At 37.0% G+C, this 22,234-nt stretch overlaps 1 protein-coding gene across 2 annotated transcripts in view; it reads right to left on the bottom strand.

The window, feature by feature from the left end:
- The window catches only part of PLCB1 (phospholipase C beta 1), a 679,067-nt gene that overhangs the window by 204,737 nt on the left and 452,096 nt on the right, over nucleotides 1-22,234 (bottom strand). For both annotated transcript variants that reach the window (XM_041732275.1, XM_041732276.1), the window contains exons 6-9: nucleotides 20,939-20,992; nucleotides 19,307-19,382; nucleotides 12,624-12,724; nucleotides 11,208-11,374 (exon numbers count right to left, since the gene is read on the bottom strand). In XM_041732275.1, the coding sequence (XP_041588209.1) occupies nucleotides 11,208-11,374; nucleotides 12,624-12,724; nucleotides 19,307-19,382; nucleotides 20,939-20,992 (398 nt within the window). The remainder of the gene's footprint in view (nucleotides 1-11,207; nucleotides 11,375-12,623; nucleotides 12,725-19,306; nucleotides 19,383-20,938; nucleotides 20,993-22,234) is intronic.

Genomic DNA, 22,234 nt, shown 5'->3' with positions numbered 1-22,234 from the left:
CTGTAACCCTTATGTGAGTTTTGCTAGACCAGCTCAGAGAAAGTAAGTGCAGATGGCTTTAATATCCCATGGCTCACCAAAGTCTATTTGTCTGCTTTCAGAAAAAAATCTATTAATTGTCCTCTTTCCAAGTACCTTTGCTTGGGCACAAACTTTCCTATGACACCTGCCAACTAACTGTGCTTTTGTAGAGTGTAGGAACTTGGCCAGTTTATATTATGTTTATTTTTTAACCCTGGAGTCAGTATTACAGACTTCTATTCCATCTCCATTGCAAATCTGGTTCTATTACCATAAGTATGGACAAATACAAGTTCACAATATTATGTGATGATGCCCACTAAATGACTACATGCTCCTCTGCAGATGAACCTCTCATCCAGCTGTCATGGCTTTCTAGTCACTGAAGTTTCCCCTTGCCCTAGGTTGAACTTGTTGATGTGTGGTTTGTGTGAAAGTTCTTAATGATAACACCTAACTTTGATTTAACACTTTCCCTTTATCAGAATGTTCTCCCATCTGCGAGTTTATTTACTCCTCACCGTCTGCTTGGTAGGTAAGACAAAGTTGTATTATTTAACATGATAGATAAACAAGCTTTGACCCAATGAAATGACACAGTCCTTTTAAATGCTGTGGCTAGGTAAGGACAGAATCTATATTAGAATCTTGATCTCTTTGTTTGTTTGGGGTTTTGCTAGTTTATTTTACAGAACTGTACTGTATTTATTGAAAAAAAATCTATGAACAAGTGGACAGTTCAAACTCATGTTGTTCAAGGGTTAATTGTATGTATATTCCTTTTTTTTTTTAAAAAAGATTTTATTTATTTTATTCATGAAAGAGGCAGAGACACAGGCAGAGGGAGAAGCAGGCTCCATGCAGGGAGCCCAATGTGGGACTCGATCCTGGGACTCCAGGATCACACCCTGAGCCGAAGGCAGACACTTAACCACTGAGCCACCCAGGTGTCCCTGTATATGTATATTCTTTATCCTAGAACCTTGAGCTCTTTAACACAGGCTTGGTGTCTTTACGCCCCATGTGTGTAAGTACTGATTTATTGTTAAGGGTTAGAGGTTCTCCGAGGTTTGGGAACAGTTTGTTACATTTTATTAGTGGATTGTCATTTTGCTCTATCAGAGGAGACGTTTCACAATGGTTCCTGACCATAAGACAAAGGAGGCAAAATGTTCTAGATTCTCAACCAGAATGTTATGTTCCATGGTTAGGCTCAACATTGGCTTTCTAAGGACAAGGACCAAACCCTCCCTTCATTTATATCTCTTCCAGTGTCTAGAATAAAGGCAGGCCCAGAAGGTGTGCTCACTAATGCTTTCTGATGAGCTATTTAGAGGATATTATCTCTTAGCGCTTTAAATGTCTCAGCATTCCTGAAATACAGCTCGAATGTCACTTTCCTCTTCGAAAGCCTTCCCTTCTTAGATCAATTCCTAACACTCTCTAGAACCTTAATAAATAAAACTTCCCCTTCCTTCCAAGCTTCCCCAGCACACAAATGACACTTAACAGATATTGGCTGAATGAATGGAGGTATATTACATTCTACCTATTATAGTTCTTTGTATATATCATCTCCTCTCCAAATTATAGTCTCCTTAAGAGAGACTTTGTCTGTATTTTGTTCCACTTCTTTGTCAAGTTCTTAAGCCAGGTGGGCAATATATGTTTGTTAAAATAAAATGTCCATGCAATTACATCAAGTATGTGTTAGAATAAAGAAAAGATTTCAATGAGCATCAGGTACCTTGGAGGAGTTCTCCTTTGATATGTGGAGCAGGTTGGAAGTGTCTAAGGATTAACACTTATTAAGAGCATCCACAGTGACTATGGGTGGGAAACTCAGGTGTGTGTTCTATACTAGCTTTTAGAGTTCACCCCTGGACTGAGCTCCGGTTATGCACATGGATAATTCGTTTGTTTTACAACCTTATTAGCTGCCTTCCCTTCTTTATTCTTTTTACTGGATCACCTCTCGAACTCTTTGTACTTGAATTTTCTCAGAGTTGCTCCTGGGAGAACCCAAATGAAGAAAAACAGAGACATTAATAAGAAGCATCTTTGGCTTATTTTCTGCATGTAAAAGAGAGTGATAGGTGAGAAGGTTGATTTTGTCAATCATGCTCAGTTAAAGCTTCATCTTAAAATAATATTATCTCTACTCTGTTTTGCTTTCACACTGGAGTCCTAGAGATCACAGTGATTCAGAATGAACAGAGTTCTGAGAATCTCTATAATGAATTAATGAAATTATTGGTCATGCTCAGCTTCCTGACATTATTTCACCTATTGCTGTGGCACATTTCTCAGCTGGTAAGAATTAGGGTAAATGGTCCACATCTCACCTCATCTGGGTTTTTTGTCCACACGGTTTGTTTTCCATGGATTTGGTTCACTTTGTTTTTTTTATCTGTTTCTCTCCCACCTAATTTGGTGCAAGATCAACTATTAACAATGGTAGACTATGAGTAATGCAGATGTTGGGGGCCGGCCAAATGTGTGTGACTTTGTGGCCTTTCTCCAGGACAGTAAGATTTTATTTATTTATTCATGAGAGAGACAGAGACACAACACAAGCAGAGGGAGAAGCAAGCTCCATGTAGGGAGCCTGACGTAGGACTCGATCCCAGGCGTGATGGGATCATGCCTTGAGCCAAAGGCAGACGCTCAACTGCTGAGCCACCCAGGCATCCCTAATGCTATGTTCTGATGGGAGGTTACATGTAGGGAAAGTAGCCACTGTCTGCTTTGTCCCAACAGCTCTCACATGAAATGGCAAACACCTGGGGAAGGAAGGCTTCCCTGGCTGAGGGAAAGTGATTTTAGCAAAACTCAGCAGTCTGGGGTAGATTAGGCTCCGAAGCTCATTTCTCCACACTTTGGAACTCGCATTGGAATTTGGCTCTTTATATTTTTCCTGTCTGGTTGTTTTCTTTAAAAAGGCCACTTCAGCTGTGAATGAACATGGCTGTGACTTTCTGGCTAGAACTGTCAGAGGTCACTGAAAGAAGTCTGGAGGCAAAAAACAAACAAACAAACAAACAAACAAAATAAAAACCCCAGGCATCCTGGGCCAGAACTTTACCTCTCCTCAAGCCTCTGTTTCCTGGGAAAAGAGGAAATGCAATCCAAGGAAGGGAAAGGGAAACAAGTTACCAAGTCATCTAATGAACAATGGATTCATAATGGCTATCTTTAAACTTTTTTTTTTTCATTTTAGCCAATCTGAAATACAGAGAAGTCTATGAACATATGGAAGTAAAGAGGAGCTTGGAATACACTCACAGATGATAATGTCATTCTTCTGTGACCTTCCACAGGGGCTAGAAAGTCAATAGGTGGAGTTTAGATGGGATCTTAATAAAATACTAGAGTGGCTTTTCAGCCACTTTCCCAGTGTAGTAACATAATTAAGGCATGAAAAGAACTGGCTACGTCCTCCAGTTTGCATCTGTCTTCGTCTTTGGGGAAGACAATCTATCTCGTTTGAGTTGACTTTGTACATTCATTTCAGTTCTTTTCTTTCTTGCCCTGCTACACAGGTAATCTATATAAAAAAAATTTAAATGGATGCCGTCTCATTTTGAGGCAGATCTTTAAACCAGTCAATATTTCCTCTAGATGAGTGGTTTTTAAACTGAACATCCTGAATCTCTTGGGGTTTTGGCATAAGTGCCTGCAGAGGATGAGGTGGAGGGGGAGCCTGGCTAGCCAGGATCCCCCTGTCTTCAAAAGAATGCTTTGAAAGGTTTTTTTCCTACACATTGGCCTTCCTTGTGAGACTTTGTTAGCAGAAACAAACACAAATAAAAGTAGGTTATGTCAAGGACAAGTCTGAAAATGGTTTCTGTGGATGCCAACTGCTAACTTCTCAATAGTTGATTTGTATCTCTTTTCTCAGTAAGTCCTGATGGAGAACTCCAAGTGGGAGTCTTGGGTAGGAGGAAGGACTCCGCACTGGGGTACAGAAAATATGGTCCCAGTCTCACTGTTGCCACATCCTGCCTTTTCTACCATTTGAGAGTTTGGGCTAAATGGCTAGGTCTCTCGTAGGCAGGAGAGCCCAATGACTTGAGGGCACTGGCCATGCCTTTGTGAATGGTAGCAACAAAGACATTTATGTGAAAGGTTGGAAGGGATGAGCCATGGGCACTTTCCATGTTTTTTTTTTTCACTTAATGCTGACTTCTGATTCTGCTAGAGCTGCTTATGAAAAGTGCTTATCTTGGTTTGGGCTCTTCTAAAAGTAGGTTTTGAGATAAAGATTGGAGTGCAAATAACTGGTTTAGGAGGCAACCCCAGGAAATAACAGTAGAGGAGTCCAGAACTGAGAAAGGAAGGAAAGGTGGTCTAGTAAAGGGAACATTATGGAGCAAGTTATAGTTATGGGCAATAAGGGCTCAATCCCACTGGGGAATTCTGGGAAGTCATGCATCAGGACTGTTGCACACAACGGGCAAGAGAGATGAGCTACTCCTTCCAGGATGGCCCTCCACTTGTAGGCTGGCTGCAGCTGGGCTGAGGGAAAGTCTTGGAGAAATATAATGGAGCTGTTGACTGTGTTGGAACAATGAGTTCCAAGGGACTTGGGAAGAGCATTTAGGTCTGCTAGTGTTTGTATCCTCCCATTTACAGATGAGGGACCTGAAGTTCAAGCAAGTCAATTCCTTTTCCCTGAGGTTAACTGGCTTAGCCATTAACACCCTTCCTTTTCCTTTAATTATGGCATGTTTGGTCTCTCAAGGATAAGCAGTTGACATCAATAAAAATAATCATTTTTTTTCTTTATAATTTCTACCTACTAAGGAGAAATGGTGCTGGGAAAACAATGATTTTTAAAAACCTACAGGGGGAAAAAAAAAACCTACAGGGAAAATTAAGTGACAAACTAAGTAGTAAGATTCCAGTGTAAATCTTCATATTTTAAATTGTAATTCCATTTTAATAAAAATATTTATAAATGACTGATTGAGTCAGAAATGAACATTTGTGCACAGATAAGACTTTCCATGTTTTATTGTGTTGTTTTCATCATCAAAGGATTCTAATTTATTAATTGCCATAAGTTCATAAGCCTGTTAGCCAAGATACAGCAACATTCAGGAATGCCTCTGCCCAATACTGTGAATCACACTTCCAGATCCATAAATGGTTTGAAATAATTTGGCATAAATACCAAGGACCACTTTTCATTAGTGTTCTGTAGGCAAAAATAAATATATGCAACCTTCCTATCATGAATAACTTACTTAATTTTCCCAGCAACTCTCTCAGGGAATTATTTATTTTTTTCAAAAAATGAGAGAACAAGAGGGTGCGATGGGTCAAAGAGGTTAAATGGCCTCCTAAGGTGAAGTAAACAGTGGGGATGAATAGTTGATTTATGACCCAGTTTTCGTGGGATATTTTAGTTGCCTGCCAACAATTGTAGCTCCTTTTGGGAAGCACATCTGGACTGAATTGCAGGGAACCACTTACCTGCCACCTGCAGTCCAAACTATGTGCTTTAGGTAGTGGACCTCATTGGCTCTAGGGAGAGTCATGTGACCTAAATCTGTCCAATTATTACAGTCTATTCTTCAGGCCACAGTGATCCTAGATCAGCAATGGCTTTGGATGACTTAAGCCAGGTGTAGGTTTCTGGTACTTTTGATGGACACATGAGTACCAATAATTTCAGTATTGAAGTCTGGTGGCTTTCTTGTTACTTTAGGAGAGTCTGCCCAAGCCTGTATGTTATACCCAGTACAAGAAAATGATTGGAGATGAAGAAAGACAATTCTTGATGACATCATTTGAGCCCCTGGATGTAGTCATGCCTGCAGTCATTAACATCTTTCAGTGTAAGCCCTGACAGTGTTCTTGGCTTTAAATTTTATTTTTTGTAGTGGTTGTGCCTGATTTAAGCTTTGATTGCTGAGGCATCCATTCAAAAAGGCATCCACTTTAAAGATGCCTATCTTGAATAAACCCCATTGCCAGCCACATGGCTAGATAGTGAGCCAGGCTGCATCCCTGCATTGAGACTCCTTTGAATTAGAAAGTTTGGTTTATTTCAATAGCTGGCCATTTGGGCCAATTGCCTTTTCTCTTCCTCCTCTTATGTTTTTATGTTTCACCAATAAAGAGTGAGCCCATGAAACCCTAGGCATGCACCCTCAAAACCTGATAAAAACAGAACCTAGGCTTGTGAGTGTGCTTCCTTTCTCTCTCTACAAGTGACCTCGCTGTATTGCCCAGGTGTGCTATGTAGTTTCCAGGTCTTTTAAGTAATAAACATCTATTTTTTTTTCCGTTACTTGATGGTTGTTGGTGAAAGGCATCTTGCAATTACAAGAACCACAAGGGTCTGTCTAACAAAACATTGGTTATTGATAAGCTGAGACCAACACAAAACACTCCTTGACATTTTGTTCATATGTACCCACAAATTTTTTCTGTGCTTCATTTTGTTTTTTTTTTAATTTTTTTTTTTTATTTTATTTATGATAGTCACAGAGAGAGAGAGAGAGGCAGAGACACAGGCAGAGGGAGAAGCAGGCTCCATGCACCGGGAGCCTGACGTGGGATTCGATCCCGGGTCTCCAGGATCGCGCCCTGGGCCAAAGGCAGGCGCCAAACCGCTGCGCCACCCAGGGATCCCTGTGCTTCATTTTGAATTAAGTTCCTGTCATTTTCCTACTGAAGGACTTCCACCTAATACTACAGTTTGCAAGACTCTCAAGTCCAGGGCTGCTTCTTTCACACTCTGGGTGTGCCTTGCCATTGACAATAAAGATATATTTCAATTGTCTAAATATTTAAAATACACATATTGAAAACACAATAGGGTTTTTTCTACTGGCATAATCATTAGCATAGGACTATTAAAAGCAAAAATGCTTGCTTGCCATACCTGAACTTGTATTTGCTTTGCCTAAAACCCAATCAATTTGCTATTGTATTTGAGTTCATTTCTACTATTTAACTCTTAATTCAGTGAGAACTAATAAAAAACTAAGATAGATGATATAGTTTCATTTTGATGATTTAATTGCAACAAAGCGGGAAGCTTTTGTATAGCACGCCTTATAAAAATTTAAGAGGAAGAACTGATAAAAATAAAGGAATGAAGCTTGAAACATCTGCTAATACCATAATCTGCTATATTAATTCACTTGCTTAACAAATACTCATGAACACCTGCTCTTCACAGAAAAATAAAAATACAAAAGACAACTGTTTTCTCTGGGTTTGGTTTTTTTAAAATTAGTTTTGGCCTTCTTTTACAGACAATAGTTCAATCTAATCTGCAGTCTGTTACCTAGGGCATTAACTTATTCTTTTTCCTGTTTATTTTACTCATCGCCTTCCTTCTAAAAAGTGTAAGTGATTAAAACAAACAAACTCTATTTTGGAGACATCAGTCTTCAAATTGACATTCAGGATGCTTTGGTTTGGAAGAGGCAGGGGTCATTGTGTATTCCTGTGTTAAGCATGGTTTAGCATTACACATTTTGTTCCAGGGCAAACAACATAACGGACCAAGGCATTTTGCAATGTGCGATTTTCAATTGTAAAAATAAACCAAAATCCCTTGAGAATAGTATTTTCTGCAACAAGATTTAAACTTTTTCTTTGTGGAGCACATGTGCACATTTGGACTTAAACTACACAGAAACCCTGTGATTATTTATAATGAATACATACATCTTCAGAAACAGAAATTCCAGGATGGAAGTGTGGCCAACCCGCCAATGACAGCAGGCCCCCAAAGTATCAAAGTCCATCATACCCTTCCGGATTTTCATTTCACATATCTATGTTTAGTTGACTAACCTACAATCAGTTTAAGCATTTGGGTATTTGGCCATATTGAAAACTTTTCACTTAATTTTACATTTCGTCCTATGTAAAAAATATGTAAAGTGCATTGTGAAAACTGAACGTTAGCATACATCAACTTTGTGTAGTTTATTTGTTTAACACCTACTTTAAAAAATAAGTTTCTTGATATTAGAGAATATAGCTATATTGTTCTATTTGGACATTATGGGTGCATCTTATTCTTAGCATTTTATAAATATAGGCAATATGGTTGTGTTTTTTTAAGATAACTGAAATTGAGTTTGTGGGTCAATATAACCAATACTTCTGCACATTTGGAGAACTAGTCAAAATGAAAGTAGCAGAAAAAATTATAATATACTGTTTTCTATCTTCTATCTTATTTATTCTAAGTATACTTACTAATATAAGCATATTACAGTGTAATATACTTATTTTATCCTATTCATATCCTACTTCTTTTCTTATGTGTTTTTTAATCAAAATGTTTTAACTGGTTGACTGAAAGTTAAAAAATCTGCTCTTCCAAAGAGATTGTGGTATGAGATCTTAGTAAGTCATTTGACCTCAAAATGTTGGTTTGCTTCTTTACAAAATGATAATGTACATTTTGCAAGTCACATAAAGAATTACAGCTAATTTCCTCGCACATCCATACCAGTTGTCATATTGAAATTAAACAATACTACTTACTTAAATTGTACTTCATTTGATTTTATTTTTTTAGGTATGTTATAAAGAAGATTCAAAAAATAGCTTTTGAAAAAATCCTAAAGCCAAACATCATATGTGAACAGTAAAACCAAATTTATAAATCAATTTTCATCTTTGGATAAAAAAACAATTAAAAGTTTTTAATTACTAGTGAATTGAGGTCTAAGCCAGCCATTTCTTAATCCTACAAAGAAAGATTTCAAAATCGTTATCTTTTTACAATGAAATAACAGTTAACATAATAAAACACTTTTTTCTGGTGTCTTTGTTCACAAAAACAGACCCAAAGCAGCAAACAAAATGATTCTCAAGTTCATTTTCTGTCAAAGTTTTTGGGTTAAGAAATGAAATCTGTGATTTAAAAAATCACATCAGGACTGACATGGAGGCTTATCATCAGTATTATGTTAAGTTGTGGAAAAATAAATGAAATTGGTATTTTAAATATACCTGAAATTTGTGTGCCTATTGTAATTATGGAAATTCATACCTAGTATATCTATAAAATGGCACTAAATAAACTTGCAAATGCTAAGAGATATCATTTCAATTTCCATTAGAATCAAAACTGGTTTGGGACGCCTGGGTGGCTCCGTGATCTCGGAGTCCTGGGATTGAATCCTGCATTGGGTTCCCTGCATGGAGCCTGCTTCTGCCTCTGTCTCTCTCTCTGTGTCTTTCATGAATAAATAAAATCTCAAAAAAAAGAATCAAAACTGGTTCTTCTGGGATTATAAAGTATTATAATAATCTGTCACAAATTTTTCTCTTTGTATATAATCTGTCACAAATTTTTCTCTACTGCCTGCAAGTGGTCAGAGTATGATGGATGGAGGCGTCATCCACCAGCTGAGGCATGGACCATCCCCATTGTGATGTGAAAAGTGGAGGGATGGGCAAAGTTTAGGCTCTGAAGTGCCTCACTGGTTTCACAAAAGCTATTTGTTTCCTTTGTGTCACGGGCTAACTGTTTTTAGAGGTCTTGTTGGATTTGTTATAACTGTGTTAGTTATTTTTGGTGCAGTTCAGAAGGAACTGTCAAGCTGCCCCAGTGAAATCTGCAAGGAGTGATTCCCTAAATAAAGATAAGGAGAAATGCTATATCCGTGGTGGTGGGGATGGAAGGGTGTCAAGTGTAAGTAGATTTAGGGGGGTGGGCCTGGTAATGCCAACACACACGGCTGGGTCACCCGTTACCTTTGAATGACCTCATCTCCATGGCAACAATAAGGATGATGACAACAACAAAGGCAAAGTGCTTGACCAAGAAAATGAACAAAATGCAAAAAATTTCATCTGTAAGTTCCCAGCTAAACACATGTAGGATAAAGTTAATGGTGATATTTTACTTTTATGCTTTATAGATTCTTTTTCTTTCTTTTTTCTTTTTTTTTTTTTTTTCATTTAGAGGATTAGTTCCAGAATAAATACATTGGACTCCTTGCAGGGAGCCTGCTTCTCCCTCTGCCTGTGTGTGGCTCTGCCTCTCTCTGTGTGTGTCTCTCAAGAACAAATAAATAAAATCTAAAAAAAAAAAAAGACTTTTTGATCTACTTTTACAATAACCATACTTATTAATGATGATGAGCTTGTTAGAGCTGTTTCTGTAACTTATGACCTGCCTGCATAGTAACATGCAATTTATTTTTTTAAATAATTGGCTAATTGTACTTTATTTTCCTCTGTATGGAATGTCTAGGCAGTTTACAATAACATAACATTTTTCTCAATGAATATATTTCAGTCCAGGTGAGATATGGTCTTAGTGGTAAAGAGAAAGCTAAAGACCCGAATCAGAAACAGTGATGCCACATATAATTGAAAACTCCTAGGAAGTAAATCATTATTACCTTATTTTGGCAATTCATTTCTCCAGAATCAAAAACATAAATTTCTTTATAACTTCAGGCAACTTAGAGTTATTATTCTGTTATCAATTTTTAGGATCATATTTTTCTACAAACATTGATTTTTTTTTTTACATATAATAGGCCAAATTTTCTATTTCCCAAGTGGAAAAATTCATCAATAGTGTAAACTAGAATAAAGTAAGGGTCTAGTGGACTAAATATTTTCTTTAGTTTTAGAGATTTAGAAAAAGCTGTGGGTCATTTTACAGAAGTTCTAGAACCAGAATGAAAAGAGTAACCTTTAATTTTTTTCTTTTTCTTTCTTTCTTTCTTTCTTTCTTTCTTTCTTTCTTTCTTTCTTTCTTTTTTTTTTTTTTAGGCAGAGAGAGAATCTCAAGCAGGCTCCACACCCAACATGGAGCTTGAGAGCATGACCTGAGCTAAAATCAAGAGTTGGATTCTTAATCAACTGGGCCATCTAGGTGCTCTCAAAAAAGCAATCTTTAAGATAGGGAATTTCCTATTTAAGAAATATGCATTCAGTCACTGGGTAAATTTAAGACAAAACAAATGATTAGACATTTGAAAAAATGTTTACATGCATACATACATGTAACAACAAAATCACATGCTGAAGTTTAATTGAACCACTAGTGATTTGAGGCAGAAAGGAAAGCAGGCATATAAATGATGGATACTGACCTACAAAATCCTTGATGTCAATACCTACCAGAGGGTGACCCATTCACAATAAGAAACCAGAGATTCCCTATAGTTGGGGCAACGTGGACTGACCTTTTTTGGCGAGGCTATTGTTGGGTTCATACTTCTCAATCAATACTTGGACTTGTTCTTGCTTTAAAGGTGGGTAAAGTATTTCATTTAGCCGGGGATCTCGCTGCTTAAGGTTGATAAAATCCATCATCTGATCAACGGTAAGGTATGGTTTGCTTTTGGCACCACTAAAACCAATTAAAAACCAGAAATTAGAATATTTGTCTACCAAGTCTCATTCATATATTTGCATTTAACTACAGGGAAACAAAATCCTGCCAATCCTGGTAAGTGCATGCTATCCTGACATTCCTATCTTGCCCTTAAAATGGTGTTGCTCCAACAAAATTGCTGTATTCTATGGGATGCAAATATCTTTTGCAATCACTGCACTAAATCCCAATGCCTTTGAACTATACCAGATGAGTAAGAAAATCTACGGTAGGAAAAGATTGCATCTTGCGTGTAAAGATGCACCACTCTCAAATGAACACAGAAGAATGGGTTGTTTTTTGATTATGACACTAAGCTTAAGCTTTAGTCATCAAATTCCCATATTGCACTTAATCATTTAGAGATGTATTTATCACTCATAAAAAAATAAACAGCCTAGGTACATTTTTCTTTTCATTACAGTTCTGCTTCAGCACAAATCTGTAAGTCTTCAAACATAGTGTGATTCAGCCTTCCCATTTCAATTCTGCTGACAACCCAAAGACAAGTTCAATGGTAGAAATATTGCGATGCTCAATAAATAGTTGATAGCAACGAGCATCACAAAGCGAGTAAATCCAGCGTCATTCTTAGCACTGTTGGCCTGTCTTCCACATGAAAAAAAAATCCTTATTTTGTTGATAAATTTGGATTGATTTTCTGCCATCATGTAGATTTCACTGTACTAGAAAAGGTAAATTGCTACTGCCCTGCATTTGCCCTGGTGTTTTGGTTTGTTTCTTTTCTTCACTTTTTTTTTTTTTTTAAAGGAATGACCATATATTTTCTAAAATAAAAGCAAATGACTTTCAGCTGGGAGGATTTTTAGCAATCCAAAGTTCTTATTTCAATAATCCGTGTGTGAGACGTTAACTTGACAGATTCCTAGGTCAGAGTTCTTTATGCATCATGAGTCTGTCTCCGCAAAGCCAAGATGCTCTATTCTAGCCCTAATCTTTAAACCACACAGAGCCCCGCCCCCCCGAGGATACTAAAACAACACCCAGCAACAAATCATAACAAACTTCCACTCATTAAAAGCAGTGGTTGCACCTGAGGAATCGGAATGTTGATTGTCTCCAACAAATTACTCAGAAGCATAATTATCATATACAGTGCACGAAGAGTTCTTTCATCACCCTCAATTGCTCAAAATCTTGTCTGAGCCACCCTAAGCACCACTGCAAGCTGACAAAAAGTGGTTAAAATGTTGTGTTCTCTTACAATTCGGAAAAGATATTATCAATTTCAGGTCGAGGACAAAGGTTGTTCAGGAAAACTCTGTACACTTCTGGAGTGAAATCTTCTTGAGGTATTGAATCGTTCTGGGAAATAAAGCAACAGGGTTAGTGAAATGTCTTATTCTTTCCCTATCTTACCCCCTTCCCTTTTTTCATGTCTCTCTCTCTCCTCTTTCTCCAGGAGGTGGGGGTAAACATTCAGAAAACATCTATGAGGCCAGCTGTAGGGCTCATGTGGACACTGACTTTGAGGTATCAAAAGCTGTACTTCCTGTTGCCTTTTCATTATACTTTAAGAGTTTTCTGCTTCTAAAGGGATGTTAGGCAATTTTTAGAGTACATTTACTAAGTAAGTTAGACCTAGCAAAAACAGGGTATGTTTAGCAGATTTTTTATGTTTTCTTTTTTGGTTTTAATCTTAAAAAAATTGTTATAAAATATACATACCATAAAACTGACCATTTTAACCATTTTTAAGTACAGGGACATGAAGAGTACTCACATTGTTTATGTGCTATTTAGCAGATGTTTGAATGAATTTTTTTTTTTTAAGGAACAAAGAACCTGGAAACAGATGTTTTCAAAATGAAAACATAAATTTCAATTTTGTATCTTTTTTTTTTTTTAAACAATGTTCTTTCTGGCTTAAGAAATCTGATAAATTGTAAAAACAGTTTTTCTAAGTAGGACAGTACTAGGCATTATTTCTCACTGATTCTTCTTGGTCCTACTGTTTGGGAAGCAAGTCATTGATATAGAAAGTCATTTCTATGACTTATTTTTCTGTTTAGTCGGGCTGCCATGGAAACCGGAAGCGTGTATTCAAGCCTTTGTTAACAGGAAAGACATTCTTCATGCTCTTTTCCTATTTCAGGTATGTGTTTATATAATTATTTTTATTTTCAAGCCTTTAAACCAAAAAAAAAAAAAAAAAAAAAAACCACAAAAAACCCTTCCTTTTACCATATGCATATGTTTTGAAATGTACTTTTATAGAAATACCTAAAATTGTTATCTGAAATTGCACACTGCCTACTTATAGATAAGAGAACTTAGCTCACCACTTGGCAAACAGTAGGAGACTCATATTTGTGGAATGAATGAATAAAATAATATTTTCTATACAAAATCCATTTATAGAGCAGGAAAAAATCTATTTTGCAAAACAAAATTTTAAGATAACCAAACAACACATGCAGCATTATACATAACAAAGCCCATCCCATAGCAGGGGTCCAATGTAAGATCATTACATTTGGGTGTTACTGACCTCTTATTTTTTTCTCCCTTCTTGTGTTAGTTTATTTATTTATTTATTTTTTTTAATTTATGATAGTCACAGAGAGAGAGAGAGAGAGGCAGAGACACAGGCGGAGGAAGAAGCAGGCTCCATGCACCGGGAGCCCGATGTGGGATTCGATCCCGGGTCTCCAGGATCGCGCCCTGGGCCAAAGGCAGGCGCCAAACCGCTGCGCCACCCAGGGATCCCCTTGTGTTAGTTTAAAACCTCTTCCTCCTGAACTGGATTTTGTCTTCCATTCTGGGCTACCATTATATTTCACTGGTGTAATATTTCAACACTCTAACCATATTGTGCTCCCAGTTGTATGGTTCTATTTCTTGCTAACCTGCAGAACCACATAAGCTAGGACCTGTGTGTTGCTTGTTAACTGCCAGATGTCCAGTGTGCAACATATAGTAAGTCCACAATAAATATTTACTAAATAAATCAATGTAATTTACGAGGAAGGTGGAAATTGATAGAATGGAATTCCCATAGGGCATCAGATTCAACTGATGCCATTTATGTAAGATTCTATACACATAATTTCATAGAATATGCATTCCTAAAACTCTAACATTGTTTATTTACCAGCTATGAATTAGGGCTTATTATAAAAGAGAAAAAATTAATGAGATAATCTAAATAAACACAATATTATTTTCATTGCCAGTTAGATGTTAGCTCATAGAAAAAAGCCATTTCAATACAGCTGATTTTCTTTGCCTCGTTTTTCTTTGCCCAACTTAGCTAAAGATCATACCCAATGTTCAAATACTTTCCTGTAATCCTGCCTGACCACACTCATTAAAGACGGCATGTTTTTCTTTTGTGTTCACAATCCATATTTATATACTTTCATTATAGCATCAATCACACAGTTTTCCCATATTTTTTATATTTCTGATTTTCTACTCGACTGAGTTTTTGAGTGAAGTGACTATCTCTTATTTAATTCCTTTGTGTTCCAAACATGCTGCCAGGCATAGAATAGTCTTTCAATAAATATTTGCTGGTGAACCCAGGACATGGGACCTGACCTTAGGTCTTTTGTCTTGTAGTCTAAGACTTGGCCCACCACATCAGGCTTCCAATACAAAACAGATCATCAGTGATTATTTGTTGCTATTGTTATCAGGAATTTTTTGAGGGTAAAATTAAGAAGGGTAATGTAGTCTGAATCAGGTCCATTTATTCCAGAAAATGCAAAGTATTGGCAAACTTTAAAAATGAAGTTGTTGCAATTCCATGCTTAAATACAAAGAATCCCAAAAGGGAAAAGATTTTTTAAAACCTTGATGGTAGTACTGATGGCATCTGTATTTCCAGATTCCATAGGCCTAGTTATGACATACCCACATGCCAAATTAAAAATAAGAAAAAGAAAAAACCTTGCATATATGCATGTGAAAAAACACTCAGAGGAAAATAATATTTACTAAGCACTTACTGTATGCCATACATATGGAGCTTTACTTGTATGTTGTCATTTGATCCCATGTCAACTTTATGTGATTACACACTGTAATCCAACAAACTAAATGTTCACATCAGCTTAGTCTCAATATTTTTGTTCTAAAGCTATAAGGCAAAAGTTGAGTTAGCTATAGAGTATATGAAATAATTACAGGTAAAGTACTCATAATAAACCAAATTATTAGTGTGGTTTAAAAATCGAATTTTGATATTAGTGATTTTAAGAGTCACAGCTACATAAATGATTAAATTTCTGATTTATATTCTGAGTGTGAGGCATAGGAGAAACACAACATATTATAGTCATGCTGGGAGAAGTTTTTTTTTTTTTACGTTCTTTTTATTGTATTCTTCGGTAAAATTTATGGTACTCCTTTCTTTAAATATTTTATTTATTTATTTATTTATTTATTTATTTATTTATTTATTTAAGAGAGAGAGTGAGTGAACATTCAAGTGGGGGCAAGGACAGAAGAGGAGGGAGAAAACCTCAAGCAGAATCCGTGCTGAGCATGGAGCTGCATCTCGCGACCCTGAGATCATGACCTGAGCCAACACCAAGAGCTGGACGCTTAACTGAGCCATCTGAGCACCCCGTATGTTATTCTTTAAATCCAAAATAATCACTGATTTCCTTGGTGTTACATGTAAGTTCATAACTATAATAAACTTTCTTATTTAAAGCAAATACACTTGACCCTTGAACAATGCAGGGATTTAGGATGTCAACCCTCTGCCACATAGTCGAAAATCTATGTGTAACTTTTGATTCCCCCAAAATGTTACTAAGAGCCTACTGTTGTTTGGGAGTCTTACTGATAAAATCAGTAGTCAATTCACTACAGATTTTGCATGTTATATATATTCTGTATGGTACTCTTACAAAGACATAGCCTAGAGAAAAGAAAATACATTTACAGTACTGTACTGTATTTACTGAAAAAAATCTACATATAAGTGGACCTGTGTGGCTTAAAACCGTGTTGTTCGTGCTTTTCACAGATTTAGTCCTATCTTGTTCATTAAAGTGCCAGGGCTCTGCAATGACTATAATACAACTCCAAATGTCACTGAGCTATTTTCAAGTTAATAAGCTTGAAATCAAAGGAATTTGGTACAAGTAAACTACTTTCAGGTTTCAGAAAGTTTATGGGTAAAGTGGTAATTTTCTGAATATGAAAAGGTCTCTGAAGGTCTCCCTGGAAAATGTTTGGATTATTAATAGAAGGACAGTAATTGCTTTGTCTCTCTTTTTAGATACAGTGCTACTTTTTAACAATTAAGGTAACTTTGGCAAGCCACTGCAATCTCTAAAGGAGTACCCTCTAAAGGAATGTGTTATTCTAGTGGATCATGTTGGCCAGGATACAACTTCAAGTGCATTAATTATCCCTAACAATGTGCACAAAGATAATGTTTTAAAAATCTCAACAGGATATCCAGTGTGTTTCTGGTAATGTATCTATTTACAGAACACAATTCAATCTAGTCTGAACGACCACTGGCTATGAAATGAGGCTCCCAGATATGCAGCATTATCTACCATTTATGTAACCTTTTCTTCTGTGGAGTGTTTAAGACACCTCTTGTTAGTATATCCAAAATCTTTTCCCTATTTAGTGGATATTTTCTAGAGCCACTGCTCTGTAGGTATGAAACTACAACAAGGATTTAAAATACAGTCAGTTCAGGAAAACATTTACTTCCTAGCTCTGAAACTGTGTTTGATTTTTAGATCTTCTGAAAGCATCCTAATTCTACAAGTCCTAAGTCTTCCAAGTAAAGTATACTTTCCCACGAATAATGATCTTTCAAGACTTCATGATGGAGGTTGATTGTGTTTTTTTCAAAATCTCCAATTTGTTTTGAGAAAATTGTTATAACATCTAATTTACAAAAGATATATATTTTTTTCAATTTAAACATAACTTCTGTTATTTGAATCTCATTTTCTTTTAAAAATGTCTCCAGTTGATATTGGTCTGAAAGCATGAACCTATAATAGACATAGTGGTTGTAAAAACTCAATTTATATGTATTGACTGAATTGTCAGAATCCAATTGTTTAGAAAATTGCAATTTACAGAGAATTGGTTGATGGATTTGATTTTCTATTCAGCTTCATTTTCTATCCTGTCTTTGCCTTAGCTAGTTTTATAATAAGTTAAAAATTTTGGTCGTAAGATGTTACCCAGTGAAGGTAAAATCAGGAGCAATTGCAGAGGAAAAGAATTCTTTTCATGTCTTTCTAAATTCATCTCTCATGCTTCTTTTTATGCTTAAATGCAGAAGTCTTTTTTGATACTCAGACTGGTAAATTCTTTCCAGCCCAAGGCTTTGCACACATTGTTTTATTTTTTGGAATGATCCAACCTTATTCCCTATGCCAGCACTCCATTCCTTTTGTTCATGGCACCTTCCTCGCTCCATTTACACATGTGTCAGTCCACATGTTTGAGGAGTGCCTCCAGAAATTCTGTGGTCCTTGCATCCTGGGACTATATTTCGCTCACTACCACATTCTCGGTGCTTGAAGGCGGTAATAAGAGCCCAAGAAATATCTGCTAAGCAAACGATGGGACCTTAACAGGCCTATCTTTCCTACCCCTAGAGCATTTAGGAAAGAGAAATAATAATCAAGGTCAATCATTTTATTTTGCTTATGAAAGTGAAGGTTAAAATGTTTGGGGGAGCCTCTCCATGGCTCTGCCCAGTGTTGGCAGCATCACCAGCTTTTTCCACCCATAGCAGGGTAGGGGAGCACTCTTTCTTTTCTTTCTGTTACCTACCAGGGGCCTTAATAAAAGTATTCACAAGAATGGGCTGACAAATTTAATAATAGCACTCAATACTTTTTTATAACCTAATGATAAGTTTAGGAATGACTTCTCAACTTCATTCAGTGCAACTTGAACATTGCCAGAATGTTTCAAGAGGCTCAAATGCTCTTCCTATAGTGTAAGTGTTATCCTTGGGTAAGAGCTTACTAGTTGCTTAGATACTAGGATAAAAATAATTTGCAATAGAAAGGTGAGTTCTGCACATAGCCTGAGAAAAAGGCTGTTTTATACAACAGGCTCTGCTCTCCCGGAAACGATGGTAACAAATAATTTTAGAGCCAGTCATATAGAAATGCATTGAAATGAAGGCAAATTAATATTTAGGTGAGCAATATATATTGAGTGCCTCCAATGTGTTGGGTCTAAAAAAAAACCATGTTACACAGCTGTCCTTGCATGTACCTTACCACCATGAGCAAAGTAGGCAGTCTCTAAACTGATCCTGCACCCCTCCCAGCAAAAAGTTTGTGAGCACAGCCCCGGAAATTGATATTTCCAATATCTTCCTAATAATAATCCATAATTATTAGCTAATGTCTCCAGAGATATCAACAAAGAATTTGTTATTAATGAGAGGTTTAAATTCTCAACAGTAATACTTTTTGGCCAATACATTTTTTTTTTGTAATACTAACATTTTTTAAAAGACTTTATTTATTCACAAGAGACAGAGAGAGAGAAGCAGAGACACAGGCAGAGGGAGAAGCAGGTTCCCCATGGGGAGCCCGATGCTAGACTCGATCCTGGGACCCTGGGATCATGCCCTGAGCCAAAGGATCAACCACTGAGCCACCCAGGTGTCCCTTGGCCAGTACATTTTTATATTAGATGGTCTTAAAAAAATTAGTATTTACAAAGAACAAATTTTTTTCTAGACAAAAATATTGGGCTTATGGGAATGAAAGAAAATAAAATTAGAGCAGCCCGATAGATTGTAAATATTAATAAGTAAGTCCTACGGTCTTCTTAATTTAAAAAGGTGTTGACTAATATGGGGGCAAGTTATGTTTCACTGTAATTATTCGCAGCTATTTAGTAGTGCTAATTTTAGAAAAGCAACATGCTCACCCTTGAAGATGGAAGACTACAAGCCTCTAAAGCAGTTTCAACTCGCTTCCGGTCTGCTGAGAACAAGCGGTATATGCTGTGAAGTGAAATCACAACAGAGAGATCTGTGTCATACACTTATAAATGACACCAACCAAAGGTATCCCATTGAATCAGGCCTTTTTGTCATTCAAGATACCCACTGCTCCATGTATCTGTATGTATGTTCTAAAAGATCTATGGTAAGTGTTTTTTAAATTAAAAATGTCTATTGTAAAATCAATATTTCAAGGCAAAGGTGATGAGCCAATTAAAACAAATTGCACTAAGTAGCCTCTAATATTAAGCACTAAAGTACATCCTTGATGACACTGTCTCCTTACTGCTACCTATTGTGCTAAAGATATGCATTATTAATATTATTAATAAACAAGTAATTACTACTATTAGTAAAGTAATTTAACATCATAATTAGCAGTAGTCTATTGTGAGCTAGTAAGTCAAAGGTCGAAGATTAAGGATACGTTTTCTTTGGTCAGTAATTTGGTTTTAATTTTTTTTAATTTTATTTATTTATTTGTGCGTGTGTGAGAGAGAGAGAGAGAGAGAGAGAGAGACAGAGAGAGAGACAGGCAGAGACACAGGCAGAGGGAGAAGCAGGCTCCATGCAGGGAGTCTGACGTGTGACTCGATCCCGGGTCTCCAGGATCAGGCCCTGGGCTGAAGGCGGCGCTAAACGGCTGAGCCACCTGGGCTGCCCAGTAATTTGGTTTTATTATTTTATTTTATTTTTAAAGATTTTATTTATTCATGACACACACACACACACACACACACAGAGAAAGAGAGAGAGAGAGAGAGGCAGAGACACAGGCAGAGGAGGGAGAAGCAGTCTCCACGCAGGGAGCCTGACATGGGACTCGATCCAGGGTCTCCAGGATCACATCCAGGGCTGAAGGCGGCGCCAAACTGCTGGACCACTGGGTCTGCCCAGTAATTTGGTTTTAAAAAATAAAATTTATGTGTATCAATTCTACATCAAATAAAAAAGTGGTCAACTTATTGACAAATAGAGTGTTAAGCATTATATTAAAAATAGAATTGAATATAATAGTTTGAATTATGGGTTCTACTAAAATATGCCAAAATCTAGTGCCTAGAGCCCACCAATCCCACAAGGACTATGGTGGAGTTGAACTGTTGTTGTCTCCTCTAGATGGGACATCACACTAGTTCTGGCTCCTGGCCTGCTTCATCACGTAAGTTCCCTGCCTGGTTTCTGTTGACATTTGAGTTTGCAGCCCCTCCTTCAAGGCTAGCATCATTCTGGTAGCAAGAAGCACTGAAGTCACCCAGTTACCATTCCTAGAATAGATCGGAATCTCAAATGGCCTTTTAAGTTTAACAGTAAGTTTCCCCCACCTCTTCCCCCCTCTTCCTGCTTTGTTGTTTCTTGAAAATGATGCCACAGGAAAATCTCTATGAGGAAACCAGCTGCACTGCTGTGAATATGAGCATGAAGGAAAACGGGGTTACCATGCATTTTTATGCTTCCACTTGGGCCAGTAGAGAAACAAAACAGAGCCATGGCACAGAGTCAAATCTTTGAGAAAAAAACATGAACACTGACTGGGAAATGCTCCCATAGCTTACTTTTTGAGAGGAATGCGCCCTTCTGGAGTGACTTGCAGCTTAAGCTTAGTATAGCTGTTAGAGAAACAGAAAAACAAGTGTTTAAACTTTATAAAGCTGTCTATTAAAGAGTAAAATACATAGGAAAGGGCTCGTGCATATTTTAAAATTCATTTGCTGAATTTTAACAAACTGTCCAGATCTCTGCAATCAGCACCCAGCTCAAGAAATAGAAACTTTTCACTTTAGCAGCATCCCAGAAGCCCCTCTTGTGCCCCCTTTCCACATCCAGGCCCACAAAGGGAATCATTATTCTGACTTTAAACAACATAGATTCTTTTTGGCTGGTTTTGCACTTTATATAAATGGAATCACATTCTTTTGTGTCTGGTTTCTTTCATGCAATAATATGTTTTTGAGATCCATCCTCATTTTTTGCTTATAGCTGTAGATCATTCACTCTCATTGCAAAGTATTCCAATGTTTCAGTATAACTACTCATTTATCTCTTCGATTGCTTATAGGATATGTGGATAGTGAGACAGCAATAGAAATTACCAACACTGCTGATGAGTGTGTGGACTGGGATTACCACGTTAAGAAACTGCATATGACCCATCAATCCCACATCTAGAGGTGTATGTAGCAGAAATGCCTATAACATATTTATCAAAAGGGATGTTCTAGAACATCCATAGCAGCTATTCATAGGGATATGCTTGTTGGTAAGGGACATTTGCAATAGATAATGATTAGCCAAGTATAAAATGCAATGTCTGAGATAAGACATCTTTTTTTATCTCTGTGTCCCCTTCCACTAATACCACCTGGCAAAATCAATGTTCTAGAAATGTCTGTTAGATGAGGGATGGTAAGGTCAAAGTCAGTAAAAAGAAAGAAGAAAGGAAGGGGAAGCATTAGAAGGGTCCTCAAGATGACAAACTAAAAAGGAGATGATCATATGAAAAAACTTGTAAGTGAGGACCAATGAAGTACTGACAGTAAAAGCAATTCACAGAAGAGTAAGAAAGAAATGTAGGCTGGTATCAGTTGGTCTAGAATAATGGGTATGCCTGACAGAAGAAGAGGGAAAAGAGAAAGTTAATAAAATAGAGGACCACCTAGTAATGTTTCTGCTTGTGGTTTTGATTTCAAGGCTTCCCAACCTCCTGGACATACATAGCTTCCAAAGTGAACACAGCCAGCCTTCCTTGCTGCTCATCTGGCAAAAATCATTATTTTCCTTGGTCAAATTATTTTTAGAAAGACTGTAATTCCAGAGTGATTGGGTAATCCTGTTTTGCTTTTCTTTCCTTC

The sequence above is a fragment of the Vulpes lagopus genome, chromosome 18, assembly GCF_018345385.1.
Source record: "Vulpes lagopus strain Blue_001 chromosome 18, ASM1834538v1, whole genome shotgun sequence".
Classification (NCBI taxonomy): domain Eukaryota; kingdom Metazoa; phylum Chordata; class Mammalia; order Carnivora; family Canidae; genus Vulpes; species Vulpes lagopus.
The sequence above is the reverse complement of the archived record's forward strand: the minus strand, read 5'-3'. Positions and strand labels throughout refer to the sequence as shown.